At 53.6% G+C, this 15,087-nt stretch overlaps 5 protein-coding genes across 5 annotated transcripts; 4 read left to right on the top strand and 1 right to left on the bottom strand.

Moving 5' to 3' along the window:
- Positions 1-3,756: 3,756 nt before the first annotated feature.
- HER10_EVM0010380 (metalloprotease 1) lies at positions 3,757-4,753 on the top strand (the record flags this gene model as incomplete). The annotated part of the gene is made up of 3 exons (XM_035479842.1): positions 3,757-4,020; positions 4,086-4,630; positions 4,681-4,753. The coding sequence occupies 3 exons, from the start codon at positions 3,757-3,759 to the stop codon at positions 4,751-4,753; spliced, it is 882 nt and encodes a 293-aa protein (XP_035334327.1).
- An 839-nt stretch (positions 4,754-5,592) lies between these two features.
- HER10_EVM0012972 (uncharacterized protein) lies at positions 5,593-6,413 on the top strand (the record flags this gene model as incomplete). The annotated part of the gene is made up of 2 exons (XM_035482346.1): positions 5,593-5,687; positions 5,738-6,413. The coding sequence occupies 2 exons, from the start codon at positions 5,593-5,595 to the stop codon at positions 6,411-6,413; spliced, it is 771 nt and encodes a 256-aa protein (XP_035334516.1).
- A 2,599-nt stretch (positions 6,414-9,012) lies between these two features.
- On the top strand, positions 9,013-10,824 carry HER10_EVM0001322 (major facilitator superfamily transporter; the record flags this gene model as incomplete). Its single annotated transcript, XM_035471076.1, has 6 exons — positions 9,013-9,204; positions 9,262-9,406; positions 9,476-9,653; positions 9,706-9,747; positions 9,855-10,293; positions 10,432-10,824. 6 exons carry the CDS (start codon positions 9,013-9,015, stop codon positions 10,822-10,824), a joined length of 1,389 nt encoding a protein of 462 aa, XP_035333712.1.
- Positions 10,825-11,860: 1,036 nt separating this feature from the next.
- Positions 11,861-14,109, top strand: HER10_EVM0004864 (major facilitator superfamily transporter). Its single transcript, XM_035474493.1, has 7 exons — positions 11,861-12,378; positions 12,442-12,496; positions 12,561-12,660; positions 12,722-12,806; positions 12,897-13,396; positions 13,454-13,837; positions 13,897-14,109. The coding sequence occupies exons 1-7, from the start codon at positions 12,206-12,208 to the stop codon at positions 14,076-14,078; spliced, it is 1,479 nt and encodes a 492-aa protein (XP_035333952.1). The 5' UTR covers positions 11,861-12,205; the 3' UTR covers positions 14,079-14,109.
- Positions 14,110-14,179: 70 nt separating this feature from the next.
- HER10_EVM0001162 (uncharacterized protein) lies at positions 14,180-15,004 on the bottom strand (the record flags this gene model as incomplete). Its single annotated transcript, XM_035470918.1, has 1 exon — positions 14,180-15,004. The coding sequence occupies one exon, from the start codon at positions 15,002-15,004 to the stop codon at positions 14,180-14,182; it is 825 nt and encodes a 274-aa protein (XP_035333699.1).
- Between the last annotated feature and the right edge of the window lie 83 nt (positions 15,005-15,087).

Genomic DNA, 15,087 nt, shown 5'->3' with positions numbered 1-15,087 from the left:
CTTGGGATGCCTCGAGACGTAGGGGATTTCGAACGAGTCGGCGAACCAACCAATTCCAGCGTGGACGAGTCAAAGCGGCTTGGTGTCAAGGTACCTTTTTCTAGTATGATAGTTAGCGCCTTGCACTACTCTGCGTTGGGCTGGAGAATTCCTCACGCTGGTGCCAGATTTTGCAGCCAGTCCTAGTGCTTCATGGCAATGTATTTGTGGAGGAACCCTTGGATGAATGAGAATCCCTCGGATGCGGCGAGACAGGGAACCCGCAGCGTTAGTTTCCTCCGTTGGTGAGGTCTCGCAGCCAATCCTGCTTGTGTCCGTGTGGTGGAGGGTTTGGGCCGATCAGAATCTTGTTTGTCTTTGCCAATGTCGACAGGAGCAAACAAAGGAATCGACAATTTGGCCCCCTTGGCCCCCGTAGCAGACTCCCAAATCCGGCCGCGTTTGCTGTACGTAAGCTATGAATGGGCGGGCTGTCAGATTGTGCCGACCCAGTAATCAGAGTTCGAGGCATGCTCGAAGACCGGGGATGCCAGAGTCATTGTCAAAGGATGAGTAGATTAGCGGAGCAAAGATCGGAAATTCTTTCGCCATTGTTCTCATCCTCTTCGTTGGAAAGGTGAGGCGGTGCAGGATTTTCTTCTGCCCGCCGAGGATGACAATGACCAGGACGAGGGCGGGTTCGAGGATGACGGGAACGTGCACACGCACACACACAATGAACGCAGAGCAGGATGTGGAGAGATTGCGGTGCTCTGCAGACGGATACGGAGGGCCGACGGAAGGATTTGGTGATAGGCAAGGCTTGGGCGGGACGATCTCCTCGTGGGATTCTTCAGGTAACCGGACCGACCTATGCTGCTTCGCGCCTTAGCTCCAGAGGAACAAATTCTTATCGACGGCGCCAGATGCGGTGATGCGGAGAGAAGCTTGGGAAGATGCAAGGTTACCACGTGGGAGAGAGACGTCGAGCTTGGAGACGCAGGGGTCGCAACCCAAGAGTTGGTGTGCATTGGTCGTAAGGGAGAAGGCGGCGCGGCACTTGGGGGGGCAAGCTGGCGAATTAAGCAGCGAGCACGGGAGATTTGGGGATGAACCTGCGCAAGGGCCGCCTGCCCTGCCTTAACATTTTTAGCCACAGCACTGTAAGGTCCGCAGTACGTACTGCACGTACCTTTTGTTCCGCGATACCTCCCTTTTCGGCCTCATTTCCTGCCTGAGGTGACGGGAGTTGAGTGCACTGAAATCGATAGGGTACGTATTCGGGCGAGGTATCTTATCCCCGATGATCTTCGGCTTCCTCTTCCTCCTCCTCTGCAACCGTCTTCCACCACGTCGTTTCGTGTCCATCTCCCTACCTGAACCCAGCGTCACATTTCAGCTGATAACGCTGCTGCAGTCGATCATCTGTGCCGTACGCTTGGATTTGCATTTCGCATTCTCTCCGCTGCAAACACGGGCCATTGATTCTCGCCCCTGGACTGTTCGACCGGGACACCACCCAATTCTCTGGACGTGCAAACAGGAACATGGCCTTCCGCACCAACATTGACGGCCATCCCATCACTTGGTCCAAGCAGACCAGACAACGAGCAGCAAGCAGCAAGCAAGAGCGTTTGCTCTCTCAAGTAAGGAGTCTGCTGCCGATCAGATTAATTGGGATTAGCCTCGGCAAGGATTATGCAGCTATCGTACGAGTGAGACACGAATTATCGATTCACACCAAGCTGACTTTGCCCACTTGCTGGCACTTGAGAGTCATGCAATTTTCAACACTACGGCATATTTGCCCTTTTCTCCCAAGTCCCCCATCTCTTAACCTCCCGGCCGCCCTCTTCGCTGGTTCCCATCCCTTTGAAGATGTCTCTCCCTACGTCTAGCTAACCAATATCCTTCATCTATTGAACTAGGTCACGCACTTCACCTGAGGGGTAACACCACACTGCTGCTTTAGCTTCGAGTCGCATGGGCTGATAAACGGCGGCCCGAGTGTTTTTGGTCTTCAACAACTAGCTCGAACCTGCACCGTCTCCACGTTCAGAATGCCTAGATTATTCTTCTTCAGCGATCGGCACGCACATTTTCCGGACCTTCAGCTCGCCTTCGCGTCGCGGTCAGCATCATCTCTTTCTTCAACTCAAGCTACCCGTACGACATCTCAAGTACACCCTCCCCCCCCCCTAGCGGCAGCGGCTTCAAAAGCGCTGTGTGTTACCACAGCTAGCGCAGGTTTGGCAACGCGGTCACCTGCGTAGATACCACCGGCCATCACGGCGGCGGCGGCATGCCGCGCTTCCGTAAACGGTGCAGGCCTGCGAGGCAATCAAGGCCGGTTTGTGCAACCAACTGCCTCAGCCTTTTTTGTTGATTTGGCTCTGTGGCTCTGTCTCGTCTCTCTTTGTCGTGACTGCGAAGGGTGCTACAGATCGTTTTCCATTTGATCTGTCATTCTCCGCTGCATCGGGGATGGCGCCTGCGAGATGGCTTCAAAAGAGTTTGCTTGTTTCTGACTGAGTATAGCAGTCATGACGTTGAAAAGCCACCACAGATCGAACTGCCCCCTCTCATCTCCCTCGGTAGTCGGCTGTCAAACTGCGCGGACATGGCGGGCTGCCTATCTTGGAATGAAGCCTCTCGGAGTTTGCTCGATCCCGGCGGCGGCGCCGCCGCGAGACTAGGAAGCCAAGGCGCTCCTGATGTTGGCCTTTTAGCACGCCGTCCCCTATGCAAGCGCACAAGCAGGCGAGCAGGCTGATGCAGATTCTCAAAGCCACAATGCGAGCGAAGGATCTTGACAACCAACGGCTCTCACAGGGCTCTATCCTTAGATCGCGATCGGACCTTCGGGTCGCCCTTTTCTTTATTCTTGGTCGAGTCGTTCGCCTCTCTCGAAGGGCATTACACGGCAAGTCGGGGCTTGAGTAAGCTCACGGACAACAGCTCCGGGCGGATCGATGAAGATCCGGATGCGTCCGGTGATCACGTCTTCAAGACTCGGCTAGTAACCACAATCCGGAACTCCAGTATCTATCCTCACTGGCATGAAACTCAAGCCACTTCAAGCCCTTTCTAGTGGACGAGACCGATGAAGTTGACCGTTACTAATCGTCAGCGTTTTGCTTTTGGGGGACCTGGACGGGTGGCCACTCGAGTAACGATCCTTTTGTGGCCCAATACCATGGTTCATTGCCCTGGTTCCCACAAGAAAAGCTGCATGACAGTCGCAGATGCCCACGAGGATCACATAATGACCTCCTGTGTGCAGGGGGCAAATAGCCGTACTCCATCTATTCCCGTCCATCGTACATAGTCAGGCGTACCATTGGAAATCGTGTGCGTCCGGTTTTCACTACACCTCCCGGCCGGCCTCCAGAACCCTCTCGGAGCCGGACCACATCTTCTATCCGCCGTCGCCGATCCCGACTGAGTCTCCGAAACACTTCAAGTCGGCCCATCGTTGCGAGCACCTCAACCTCAGTTACGTGATCCGTATCACTAGAAAGATCGACCATGGACTTGGCGGCATCCCCCGCAACGTCGTATCAACCCGTATTCTGGGCAGGGGCCGATAGCCTTTCTAGGAAGGCCTAAGCCTGCCGATGCTTGGCTTGGGGACCATCACCAACTCCATTGCGACAGACACCTTCCTCTTCAAGTCTTGCAGAAGATAACATTTAAACCCGCAACCCGCCGTCTTCAGTGCCTGCGACATTTCGGAGAACGAGCGATGTGCTGAACCGCGCAACTATCGCTGCCGCCATGGGATTGAAGTCCCTGCTGATGCGCTGTGCCGGATTGGCGACGGTATCACTAGTACTGGCTCAGGAGAAGTGCGGTTCAGAGCAGCCAGGGCCCGAAGCCTATGAAGCTGCAGTAGCTCTCCGCGCCGCCCAGCGTACGGAAGGGCTATCAGCTTCATTCCTCCATAAGCGCGCGGAGGGCCTGCTTGTTTCGACGTATCTGCATGTTGTCGAGGACGAGGCGCATAGAGGGTTTGTCACCGATTCGATGATCAGCGATCAGGTGCGCCGTAAATCCAACCCTTGTGCAAGGCAGCAAAGTCCAGAGATTGATCTTGGGTCAAACAGATGAGAGTTCTCAACGACACCTTCGCCCCTCACAATATCCAATTCCTCGTCAAAGAAATTACCCACACAGTCAACGACGCCTGGACAACGCAAGCCCGCATCAAGGAAAAAGCAGAGACACTCCGCCGAGGCGCCTACGACGACCTCAACATCTACTTCGAGACAGGCATGATGACCAACCCCAACTCCGCGACGGGAATCTGCAGCTTCCCCGTCGAGGACCCCTGGAACACGGGCATCAACGGCACCTCGTGGCATACCTACGACGGCTGCCACGTCAGCGTCGGCACGATGCCCGGCGGGCCGGGGGTGCCGTGGGACCCGGAGGATAACTTGGGCAAGACGGCGACGCATGAGGTCGGGCACTGGTTTGGGCTTTTTCATGTGTTTGAGGGTTTCGATTGTGAAGGAGAAGGGGATTTGATTGATGATACGCCAGCGACGAAGGTTGCTACTGTTGGGTGTCCGGCGAGCCAGGATTCTTGTCCCGAGAAGCCTGGACTAGATCCCATTCATAATTATATGGATTACACAAAGCATGCATGGTAAGAGTGGCTTACTTGAAGTGCTGAGGTTTTGGGGCTAACGTCAGCAGTCTTTCGGAGTTTACTCCTTTGCAAGAGGAACGCATGTATCGATCTTTCAACACCTTGAGGCTAGGTCGATAGCGTTGGCGCGTCTGACACCAAATTACCTATTTTCGTCCTACACGGAGTGAGATCATGGGCCACGAGATGCCATCGTCCATGAGCTCTCTGTGTCACGCTTTAGGGTCGTAGTCTCCGAGACACTTATGAAGGTATTCCGCCCGATACCATCGGCAAAAACATTAGTGTCTGGCTCCAATCTCGACGCGCTGCAGTTATTGGGAGGCTTCATCGTAGCCCGGATTTGGGACGAGCTTTACGAGAACCTTTCACGGAAGTCCCTTCATCTCAGTGTTAGCCTCTTGTCATCATTTACACGAGCTTCAAGACATATTCCTTCTGTGTCCCGTGACTTGAGACAGATTACCAACCTACGCGGAAGCGAGGTCCTTTGTCAACTGACAACAAACTCCGTCATACGAAGTGATCCCTGCGTTCCACGCCTTCAACTCCAGGTTTTGAACGGCTTATATGTCAAGTTGTCTCAGTCTTCGAGACTCGACTCACCCCAGCCAATGATCTCATAGCTATCTGAAAGTTGGCGGAAACATTCACAGCTCCCATTCGTCAACTGGCAACGGCTGAGATGCAGCCATCCGGCATGGTGTGCCGTTCAGTGTGCTCTTGTATTGAGCTGAACTCGTGTTCGGAGAGATTTTAGGAAATCTTACTTCATGGCAAGCCACTTACACAGTGACTTTGGAAACGTCTTCTATACCCAGGGAACGGAGAGTCTTCCTATGAATCAGAAGATGTATAAAACCATGCTATGAGTTGACAGATTGAGAACCAGCACAGAGTCTCTCCAGCTCTATTGACCAACCTTATCCAACTCGTTCAATCATAGTACCTCATCCAACATGATGTTTGTCTCAACTTTACTCCCAATCTTCCTCGGAATGCTCGCCATCGGGACCACAGCAACCACGACTCTCGCACGATGCAACGCAGACAAGTACTCCTCCAAACTTTCACTCATCCATCACGATAACTAACACCATCAAGCTGCTACCGCGCCCTCTTCCCATGCCCCTCCCCGTCCGCAATCTCCTCCGCCTCCGTCTTCTGCGCAACCCTCACAGCGGGCGGTACAACCGCCACAAACTTCCCCACCCGCGCAACCTCCGCCTGCGGCACCTCCGCATCCCGCTACATCTCCGCCTGCGCCTGCGGCCCCACCTGCACTCCCTCCCCGACGCCCCCGTGCGGCAGTCCCTCCGGCACAAACCTCCTGACCAACAGCGACTTCGAATGCGGCATCGGCCCCTGGATCGTCCAGAACCTAGACCAAAACGCCCGCGTCGGCGTCACCTCGGCAGCGTCCCACACGGGAACGCACTCGTTCGAGTCGCGGCTGCTGTATGATCGCAACTCGCAGGACCCCGTCGTCAGCGCGCGGCTTTCGACGCCTGTGTTTTCCGTGCAGCCCGGCGTGCCATACAGACTGAGATTCTGGTCGTATTTTGATAACCAGGCGGCGGGGTTTATCGGGATCCAGTTTAATGGCGAACCGAGGAGGACGCTGGATGCTGGTGATGCGGGCGGGTGGGGGATTTGGAAGGTGTTTGAGGTGGAGTATACGCCGGTGACGGATAAGCTTGACATCACGCTCGAGTTTTTGTATGGAAGGGTTGCGAGCGTTGTGAGGGTTGATGGGGTTGAGTTTGGGTATCTCCATTAGAGGTGGTGTCGATTCCGCAGGTTGCTTCAAGGTGTTACCGACATAGGTTGGCTACGTACACGGATCGACAACGTATAGCTTGCGTGGCGATTGCTTCGATGCTAAGCTTTTCCATCTGACTTGGCTTTTCCTACAGTTCTTGGCAAGCGGGTAGCGGCAATTCTGGAATGCAATGTGCCTTTGAGGCAAGTTGAACGTCAACATGTGGAGGCAATTACGTTCCGTAGCTGCTTGATGAGGATTCATGCATATATCGTTGATTGCTGCCAAGAATCTGATTGGGCGAAATATTCGAAGCCACCGTGACGAAGGAAGGTGGAATGTGGGCATTGCAGTCATGCATCGACATTCATGCATATCGCCTTCTAGCCACGGCCCGGTCCGAGAAATTAGTTCGCATGGAGATGCGATCCGGAAACTTCTGTGCTTCTTACGCATAACAGGGCCGACGGAGAATGGTGTTTATCATGAGGTTCAAGACGGATGTTCTAGGTCCATACATGATCGACGTGATAAGAGACCCGCATCGCGCTATGTTTTGTCTGCAAGTGGGTGGAGATGGATTCCAGATTCGCCGATGATGCACTCGAACGCCATGTAACTCCGAACCGGAGAACTCCCTTCGGCCTATCAACTCCAGCCATTTTCAATGGTAGCCTGAATACGTGTAAACGTTCTGAATTACTCAGCATCTCAAGGGATTAGTATCAGACAGTTGCATACACAAACTGCCCGGATCAGAGCCGAGGACAATGTTACCGTAGTCACGTCTCACCTGCCCCTTCGAAACTTGCCAGACGCTGCTCGGTCGAAAGTAGCAGACACCCACATGCACGTGAACGAAAGCGGCTGTTGAGAAGCTGTTACATGAACCAATATGAGCCGTGACAACTTCTAGATCTCTGATTCTTGTCCAATTCGACGCAATGAGAACCTTACAGCCTCCCAGTTGTCTTCTCAGCTACCAAAGTTTCGCAGCAATTCCGCAAATAGTACCTAAAGTGGCGTTGGCCGTCACCTCTGAAGTGACTCGTTGTTAAGTAATGGAAAGGTTCGTCTTGGATACTTTTTTACGTCTTAATTACTTGAACAAATATTCAGAATCGCGTCCTGGACCTCTAGTGTCTAGAGTTTTAAATTTACCTCATCACAACATCCTGTCGGCATCAGCTTTTGGTATTCGGTCTACGAAGAGCAATGTAGCTGAAGCCATATCCAAATTCTGAATTGTTCGCCACACCATCACCGCCGAGTCAGAACCGGACAAAGGTCCCATTGGGAACATGAAAATCCGTTGTCAAGCTAGCCATCTTGGCGTCGGAAAAGGCCAAGAATACAAGCTACCACAATGATAGCCTTCCACAAACCTTCTGATAGTGGTAGCCAGGCTCGTTTCTTACACGTAGATGGTTCAGGTTGCCTACATTGATGAAGCTTAACTCCGGCGTTAGTGCCATTAAGCTTCCAGGAATCCGCAGTCCTGGGTCCAGAACCCCCAAGACAGTATTGAGATCTCTAATGCAGACATGAGCGGCTAATGAAGTGCCAAATGAGCATTGACGCGCGGCCACGATAGGGTCAAATGGTATGGCCCTCGCATCTGCCCGATAATGTTGTCACTTGGTAAACCACTATGGGACTACCATTCTCGTCAATGCAGCACTGCATAATCGCGAGCTTCATCAGATACAATGCTGATCTAGAGGACGTCGAGACTGATTTGAACATCCTCTCGGGATCCACTTCGAAACAAGACGGATATGTGACAATCATCAACAAAGCTGATGGGGACTGGGTGCTATGATAGAGAACAAAATGATGGGCGAATAAGAAAGCAATGGTGCTTTTCCGTCCCCACGTCTTTAATCTCACATCTCTCAAAGGAGCCCACATACCGGTAAGCAACGCGATTCCCCACCGTCTTGATGGAAATGCAACGAAAAGCAATCAAGCCAACCGGCTCTCTTCAACTTCGCGCATGCGGCTGTCGCGCAATCTATCATTCCAATGAACGCACAGGGAATACGGACCCCCCGGCCGAAATCCCACCAACGGCAAAGCCATGTCTCGCCCATGTCTTGCCACCTATCCCAGCCAGCTCTCTCCAATACCGTCGACCTGCGCTCGAACCAGCCTCCTGCAATGTGACTCTGGCGAACGCTGGCAAGAGCAGCACGTTGGCCCCTGCGGACATGACGGATACGACCACACGGATAAGGTATTGGCATCTGATCAAGAATCCGTCTTGCAGTCCGACATTTCCGACTGGCAATGGCACCATTTCCCCGCACTCTGCGGCTGCCAAGTCTGGGGTTAGTGTGTGTTTTGGGGTGGGTTTTTGGGTCTGGGGTAAGAGCCGGATGATCCCAGCCTTTCTCCGCAGTGGGCTTTATCTGTCCCCTTTGTATTAAGAGGCGGTCCTGGTCAGATATAAGTATCCGTGGGCAGAAATCTTCATCTGTGAAAACTCTTGAGACGAAGAGGTTCAGAGCTGGGAAAAGCAACCTTTCCATCATCTCAAATTGCAGAGCGTCTGTCGTCCTTGCTCCTGTTTCTTTCCCCCCTTCGAACCGTCCAAACAATACAGACTCCCGCCAAAATGGCCACCCACAGGAGCTCCATCGAGAAAAACGATGCCGTCTTTGAACACAGACCTTCTGGAGAGGCTCATCTCGAAAAAGTGCCTGAAGCCATCGACGTTGGTCCCTATCGCGTGTATGGATTGAGCCCTGAAGATGCCGATTTCTTCAATAACTACCCCGAAGAGAAGCGGAAGACGACTTTCCGTAAGGTGGGTAATTGAAAACGCGTAACCACCACGATCACACCGACTGATAGACGAGAATAGGTCGACGTTCGTCTGATTCCCATGCTGGCTCTGCTGTACTTGATCTGCCACATCGATCGCGCCAATATCGGTAATGCCAAGATTGAAGGCATGGTTGAGGACCTAGGCATGACTGGTGTGCAGTACAACACTGTCCTATCTATCTGTGAGTGCAAGAATCAGCGCCTTAGCCTTCGAGCTGGGAAGAGGAAGTTCGCTAACCAGTCTTCACCAGTCTTCATCCCCTATGTCCTATTCGAAGTTCCCAGCAACATCATCCTCAAGAAAGTCAAGCGTCCTTCGTTCTACCTCGGCACCCTTACCCTCTGCTGGGGTATCATCATGACCTGCACGGGACTGGTTCGCAACTTTGGTGGATTGATGGTTACCCGCATTCTTCTCGGTGTCTTTGAGTAAGTTTCGCAATCCTTGGGATCATTTGAGTCCTCTGGCTGACATCCACAGGGCTGGATTCTTCCCCGGTGCAATTTACCTGACTTCTTACTGGTACATGGTGAGTATCCAGACTGCAATGCCCTCTTGATGCATGAGTCTAACGAACATCTCAAGCCCAAAGATCTTGCGGTCCGAATCTCATACTTTTACTGCGCCAGCGCCTTGTCGGGCGCCTTCTCCGGTCTCCTCGCCGCCGCCATCGCCGAAATGGACGGTGTCGCCGGCCTCGAAGGCTGGCGCTGGATCTTCATCCTCGAGGGTCTCGCCACCGTCATCATGGGCGTCTGCTGCTTCTTCTTCCTGATCGACACCCCGACCCTCTCGAAGCGCTGGCTCGAGCCCGAGGAGATCCGATACCTGGAGCTCTCCATCTTCATCAAGTCGGGCGGCGGTGGCCGCGAGGAGGCCGGCGCCGGCGGCAAGGTCAACTGGAGGGATCTCAAGATGAACTTGACCAACTGGAGGATCTACGTCCAGGCGTACTTCTTGGTGTGCCAGTCAGCTCTGTCGTACGGTATCAAGTTCACCCTGCCCACCATCACCAAGGCTATGGGATTCGCGAATACGCAGGCCCAGCTTCTCTCTGCGCCGCCCTACGTCGCTGCCGCCATCTCGGCCATTACCTTCGCCAAGATTTCTGATCGGTTCTTCTGGCGTATGCCCTTCTTGGCGATCCCTCTCGCCATCGTCGCTGTTGCGTACGCCATCATTCTCTCCCTAAACGGAGCGCTCGAGGCGAAGAAAGGAGTCGCCTACTTCTCCGTTGTCCTCGCCGTCGTCGGCATCTACCCCATCCAAGCCGCGGCCGCGTCGTGGAACGCCAACAACATCGCCCCCGCCTCACGAAGAGCAATTGGTATCGCGCTGATGAACTGCGTCGGCAACGTCGGTGGCATTGTGGGCAGCTTCATGTACCTCGAGAGCGAGAAGCCGAAGTACCCTACCGGCTTCGGCTTGAGTTTGGCCTTTGGTGGATCTGGATTGATTGTGGCTCTCTTGCTCGAGTGGAGTTACAAGTCGGCCAACGCACGCAAGGCCGCCATTGCCGAGGAGGCGAAGACGAAGTACACTGAGGAGGAGTTGTTCAACTTGGGAGACAGGTCGCCCTTGTTCAAGTATGTGCTTTGAGGACGAAGAAGGAAATTGTTACGGCACCTGCCCCGACTTCAAAGGGTTGGCTTGTTTGAAGCGTTGTAGTTAGGATCACAAACGAAGCGAATCTTGCAATGAAGTTCCCAAGTTGAAGACGACAATTCGTTTGATCAAGGCTTCTTCTTTCAGTTGACTGCAAACCCTACACATCACTGACAGTAAAAGCATCGACTCACCATAAGTACAACAGCCGATCAATGCAAGGCAGTGTACCTCAGTACCATATTGTCGGGATCTTATCTTATCGCCGAACCCGCATCATCTTCCGACTTTTCGATTTGAACGGCACGGCCCGGAAGTCGGTCCCGGCGGAGGCCTAAAGCCCGGAGAGCGGCCGGTGATACGGGGGAAAGCACCAACGGAAAGACGAAAGTCTCTTGACCCCACGTTGGCGCTTGAAGAGCGGCCAAGATTAATGAAAACACGCAGAAAAAACGCTGTGCAACTGTTTGTCGGCGCTCTACCCCATAGTCAGCCAGATTGCCGAAGCCACACGCGCCATCTCAGTTGTTTGTCTCTAGGAATCACAAGACACAGCAGCGGCATCGCCGATGAAGACTCACGGAGGCAAGGAGAGGCTTAATATAAGTGAATTGATATTCTAAACTACACCCGAACCCATGGCCTTGAACCCGAAGATCGCTCATGTTCTCTCCCCTTGGGATTTTACCTTTCCGAGAACGGATAGGATCCACTCCGGCAAACTTCAACCGGGCGATGCCGCCAATGAGATGATTTCATTACACATCGCGGACACCGACTCCGGCGCCACCCTCCATCGGGTCTAGAGCGCTGACTTTGCAGCTGTCAATTGACGAGTCAATCTCGCCTGTTTGCTTCCCCAGGTGTTCTGGCTGCAGTGCTCCTCGAGTCCTTGTCGCTGCTACGCCCTTCATGCGTTCATGGCTTAGCGAGCAGCGGCAACCCCATCCTATTCCCGGCGGGGACCAACGGCCAGCAAAAACTCAAACACGCCCAACACGCGCTTCGGTTCGGAGAACTCGAGAGAGTATTTGCTTGCCTCCCGAAGCCCTCTGCTTGCCAAACAGCCATATCCCCGCGGGGTCTTACTCTATACGGCTTTTGGTGAAATCACCTTGATGATTCAGGTGTTAGCTTTGTCAACCACATTACCCCCGAGGACGTGAGTCAATCGAAACAGAACAAACCCACCGAGAAGCGAACTAAATAACCCCGCGAAACTCGATCAAACCCGTCACTACTTGCCGAGGCAGCTGGCGTATTTTCCTCTCTTCCCTATCCGAAACCTGCCGCTGTCCTGTCGCAAAACTCCCATCTCTCAGTTTGACAAGCACGACGAAACTTGCACCTTTCCGTCTTGTCGCTGGGGCCCGGTATGCCTTCTCACTCTGATTCTTCCAGTCAACAGGACAGCCACGATGCCGTGGTACGGATGCCTGACAGTGCTTCCAGGGCAGCGGAGAATGAGAAGAATGGCTCTGCGGCGGCGAGCCCTGTCAGTCAACGGCCGAGTGAGCAGGTAGAGTTCAAAGAGGGCGGCTATGGATGGTGAGTTGCGCTCCATAAAGCCATCACAACATGATGAGGCTTGAGTCACTGACATGATACCAGGGTTGTCGTAGGCTGTGTCTTTCTCATCAATGCTCATACCTGGGGCTTGAACTCAGTGAGTTATCCTTAAGCGCCCTTCCTTTCACTTTAGGAAGCATGATTCTCACACCTAAATCTAGACTTATGCCGTGTTCCTCGCCTACTACCTCAACTCCGGAGCGTTTCCCGGCGCAAGCCCCATCTCACTCGCTTTCGTCGGCGGGCTGTCCTTCTCCATCGGTAAGCCTTCTCTCCAATCTCTAAACTTCTCCGCGTCATCTCACTCACTCGCCACAACCAGCACTCCTCATCGCCCCGATTGTCACCTTCTGCATCCCTCGCATCGGCACGCAACCAACTCTCGGCATCGGCGTCGTGATCCAAGCGTAAGCCGGCCCGCTCACCCCCTCTCAACCCCCGACGTCTTCCGAGACGGACGGAATTTCCGCCACCCACGTTCCTAACTCAATTCCCAGGGCCGCTCTCATTGGTGCATCATTCACGACCCAGATATGGCACCTCCTACTCTCCCAAGGCATCGGCTTCGGCGTCGGCATGGGATTCACCTTTAACTCCACCGTCGGTGTTGTCCCGCAATGGTTCGTCGCGCGCCGCTCCTTTGCAAACTCCATCGCTACGGCTGGCTCCGGCCTGGGGGGTCTCATTTACTCCCTTGCTTCCAACGCCATGATCCGCAACATCGGCCTGCCCTGGGCGTTCCGAATCATTGCCATTTTGTCGTTCGTTGTCAATGGCGCGTGTTGTCTGATGATGAAGGACCGAAACAAGGCTCTCGGCAGCGTTCATGTCGCGTTTCACAAGGACATCTTTAAGAGGATCGAGTTCTGGTTGTTTGTCGCGTGGGGTTTCTTTGGACTCTTTGGATACGTCATCTCCGTGTTCTCACTGGCGGACTATGCCCAAACAGTCGGGTTCAGTGCTAGCCAAGGGTCTATCGTGTCGGCCATGTTCAACCGTAAGTTCTCCCCATCCGACATATTCCAATCAAAGTCAAGCTAAATATTCTTCTCAGTATCACAAGGCATTGGCCGCCCGGTCATCGGCCTAGTGAGTGACCGCTTTGGCCGCATTAACGTAGCTGGCCTGGGCACCATCATCGCCGGCCTCGCCACGTTCTTGCTCTGGATCCTCGCCGCCAAACACTTTGCAGGCCTCATTGTCTTTGCCCTCTTTGGCGCATTTGCCGGCGTGCTGTGGCCAACAGTCGCACCGGTAGGTGCTGAGGTGGTCGGAATGCAGCTGCTTCCATCAGCTCTGTCTATTTTCTGGATCATCCTCGTTATCCCGGCAACGTTCGCCGAGCCCATAGCTCTGACAATCAAGGGCTCCGGACTGAACGCGTATTTCCCTGTTCAGCTGTTCACGGGATTCATGTACGTTGCGGCGTTCATATCCAGTAAGTCGCCGCAAATGCTTCCATTTGTCTAACTGCTTCGTTTGACTAATTGCTCATAGTCTGGTTTCTCCGCGTGTGGAAGATACGCGAACTTGAGACTTTGGCCCTATCGGAAGAAGAGCAAGACGATGCTCTTCGCAACAATGATGCTGTCTCGCTCACCACTTCAAGGCGTACTGGGCCCAAACCTGGTATGATGCAGTCTTTGCTCAAGGGCATGCTTACTATCCAGCGAGTGTAGTGGTCGAATATAAAGGCATTAAAGAATCATGCATTGTTCTGAAAAGCTGGGTCATATCTATTGTAATCTAATAACGCTACCTGTAAATAAACCGATGGTCCTCACACACTTGGTACAACCCTCCAAGCACCCGGAATGAAACTAGCCATCAATCCAAAGATGACCCTCGGGAGAATCTCGGGACCATATCTCGAGAAGCCTGCTTTTGCCATTCCTGAAGTGACACCAACGGCACTGGTCTCCTTGTACGCCTCCTCGCTTGCCAGCTCTGCGAATGCCGCGCCGAGATCCGGATACGAGCACGCAAGGCCAACTGATTCCGTGCTGATGGTGTGCCCGCTTGCCTCTTCGTCAATGATGGCGGGCGGTTGCACCAATAACAGTAACAACAGCTCCGGTTCAGCCTGCAGATTTGCGTGCGCCTTGCGCAGATCCGCGTAGGGCCAGTAAAATGCATTCTGGATCATCCATCTCACGAGCCATGGCTGCCTTGCGGAGAATCGCTCGTTCCATGTCGCGGAGGAGAGGAGGATGAACCACGGCTTCTTCCAATCTGCTCCCCCCTCCTGTTTGAGCTGTCTCAGTGCTGAGACGATTGTTGTTGTTGAATCCTGAAGTACGCTGACAGTTGGCTTGTTGTCGTTCTCGCCCAGGGCGCAGATGATCGTGTCGGCGCCGATGAGACACGATTTGACGCGAGCCTGGTCGGTGACTTGGCCTTCGATGATTTCGACGCTGTTATCTGTCTTGAATTGGGGAAAGGCTTTCATGAGCTTTTCGCGGGAACGGACAAAGATCTTTATGTGAGAGAAGGGATTCGTGGGTTTGTTGAGAAGGGCTTTCAGCGTCTCGCTCCCGGTCCGGCCGGTTGCACCGAAGATGGCCAGGGTTCGGCCTGCAGTTGATGGCTTTGCATTGGATGGCATGTTGGGTATTCGGGGTTAAGGTTAGCTTTTTCGTGAGAGTTTACTAGAAGCTTGGTCGAGAGATTGCTAGATAGACTTGCGGG

The sequence above is a fragment of the Colletotrichum scovillei genome (assembly GCF_011075155.1).
Source record: "Colletotrichum scovillei strain TJNH1 chromosome Unknown Contig00005, whole genome shotgun sequence".
Taxonomy (NCBI): domain Eukaryota; kingdom Fungi; phylum Ascomycota; class Sordariomycetes; order Glomerellales; family Glomerellaceae; genus Colletotrichum; species Colletotrichum scovillei.
The sequence above is the reverse complement of the archived record's forward strand: the minus strand, read 5'-3'. Positions and strand labels throughout refer to the sequence as shown.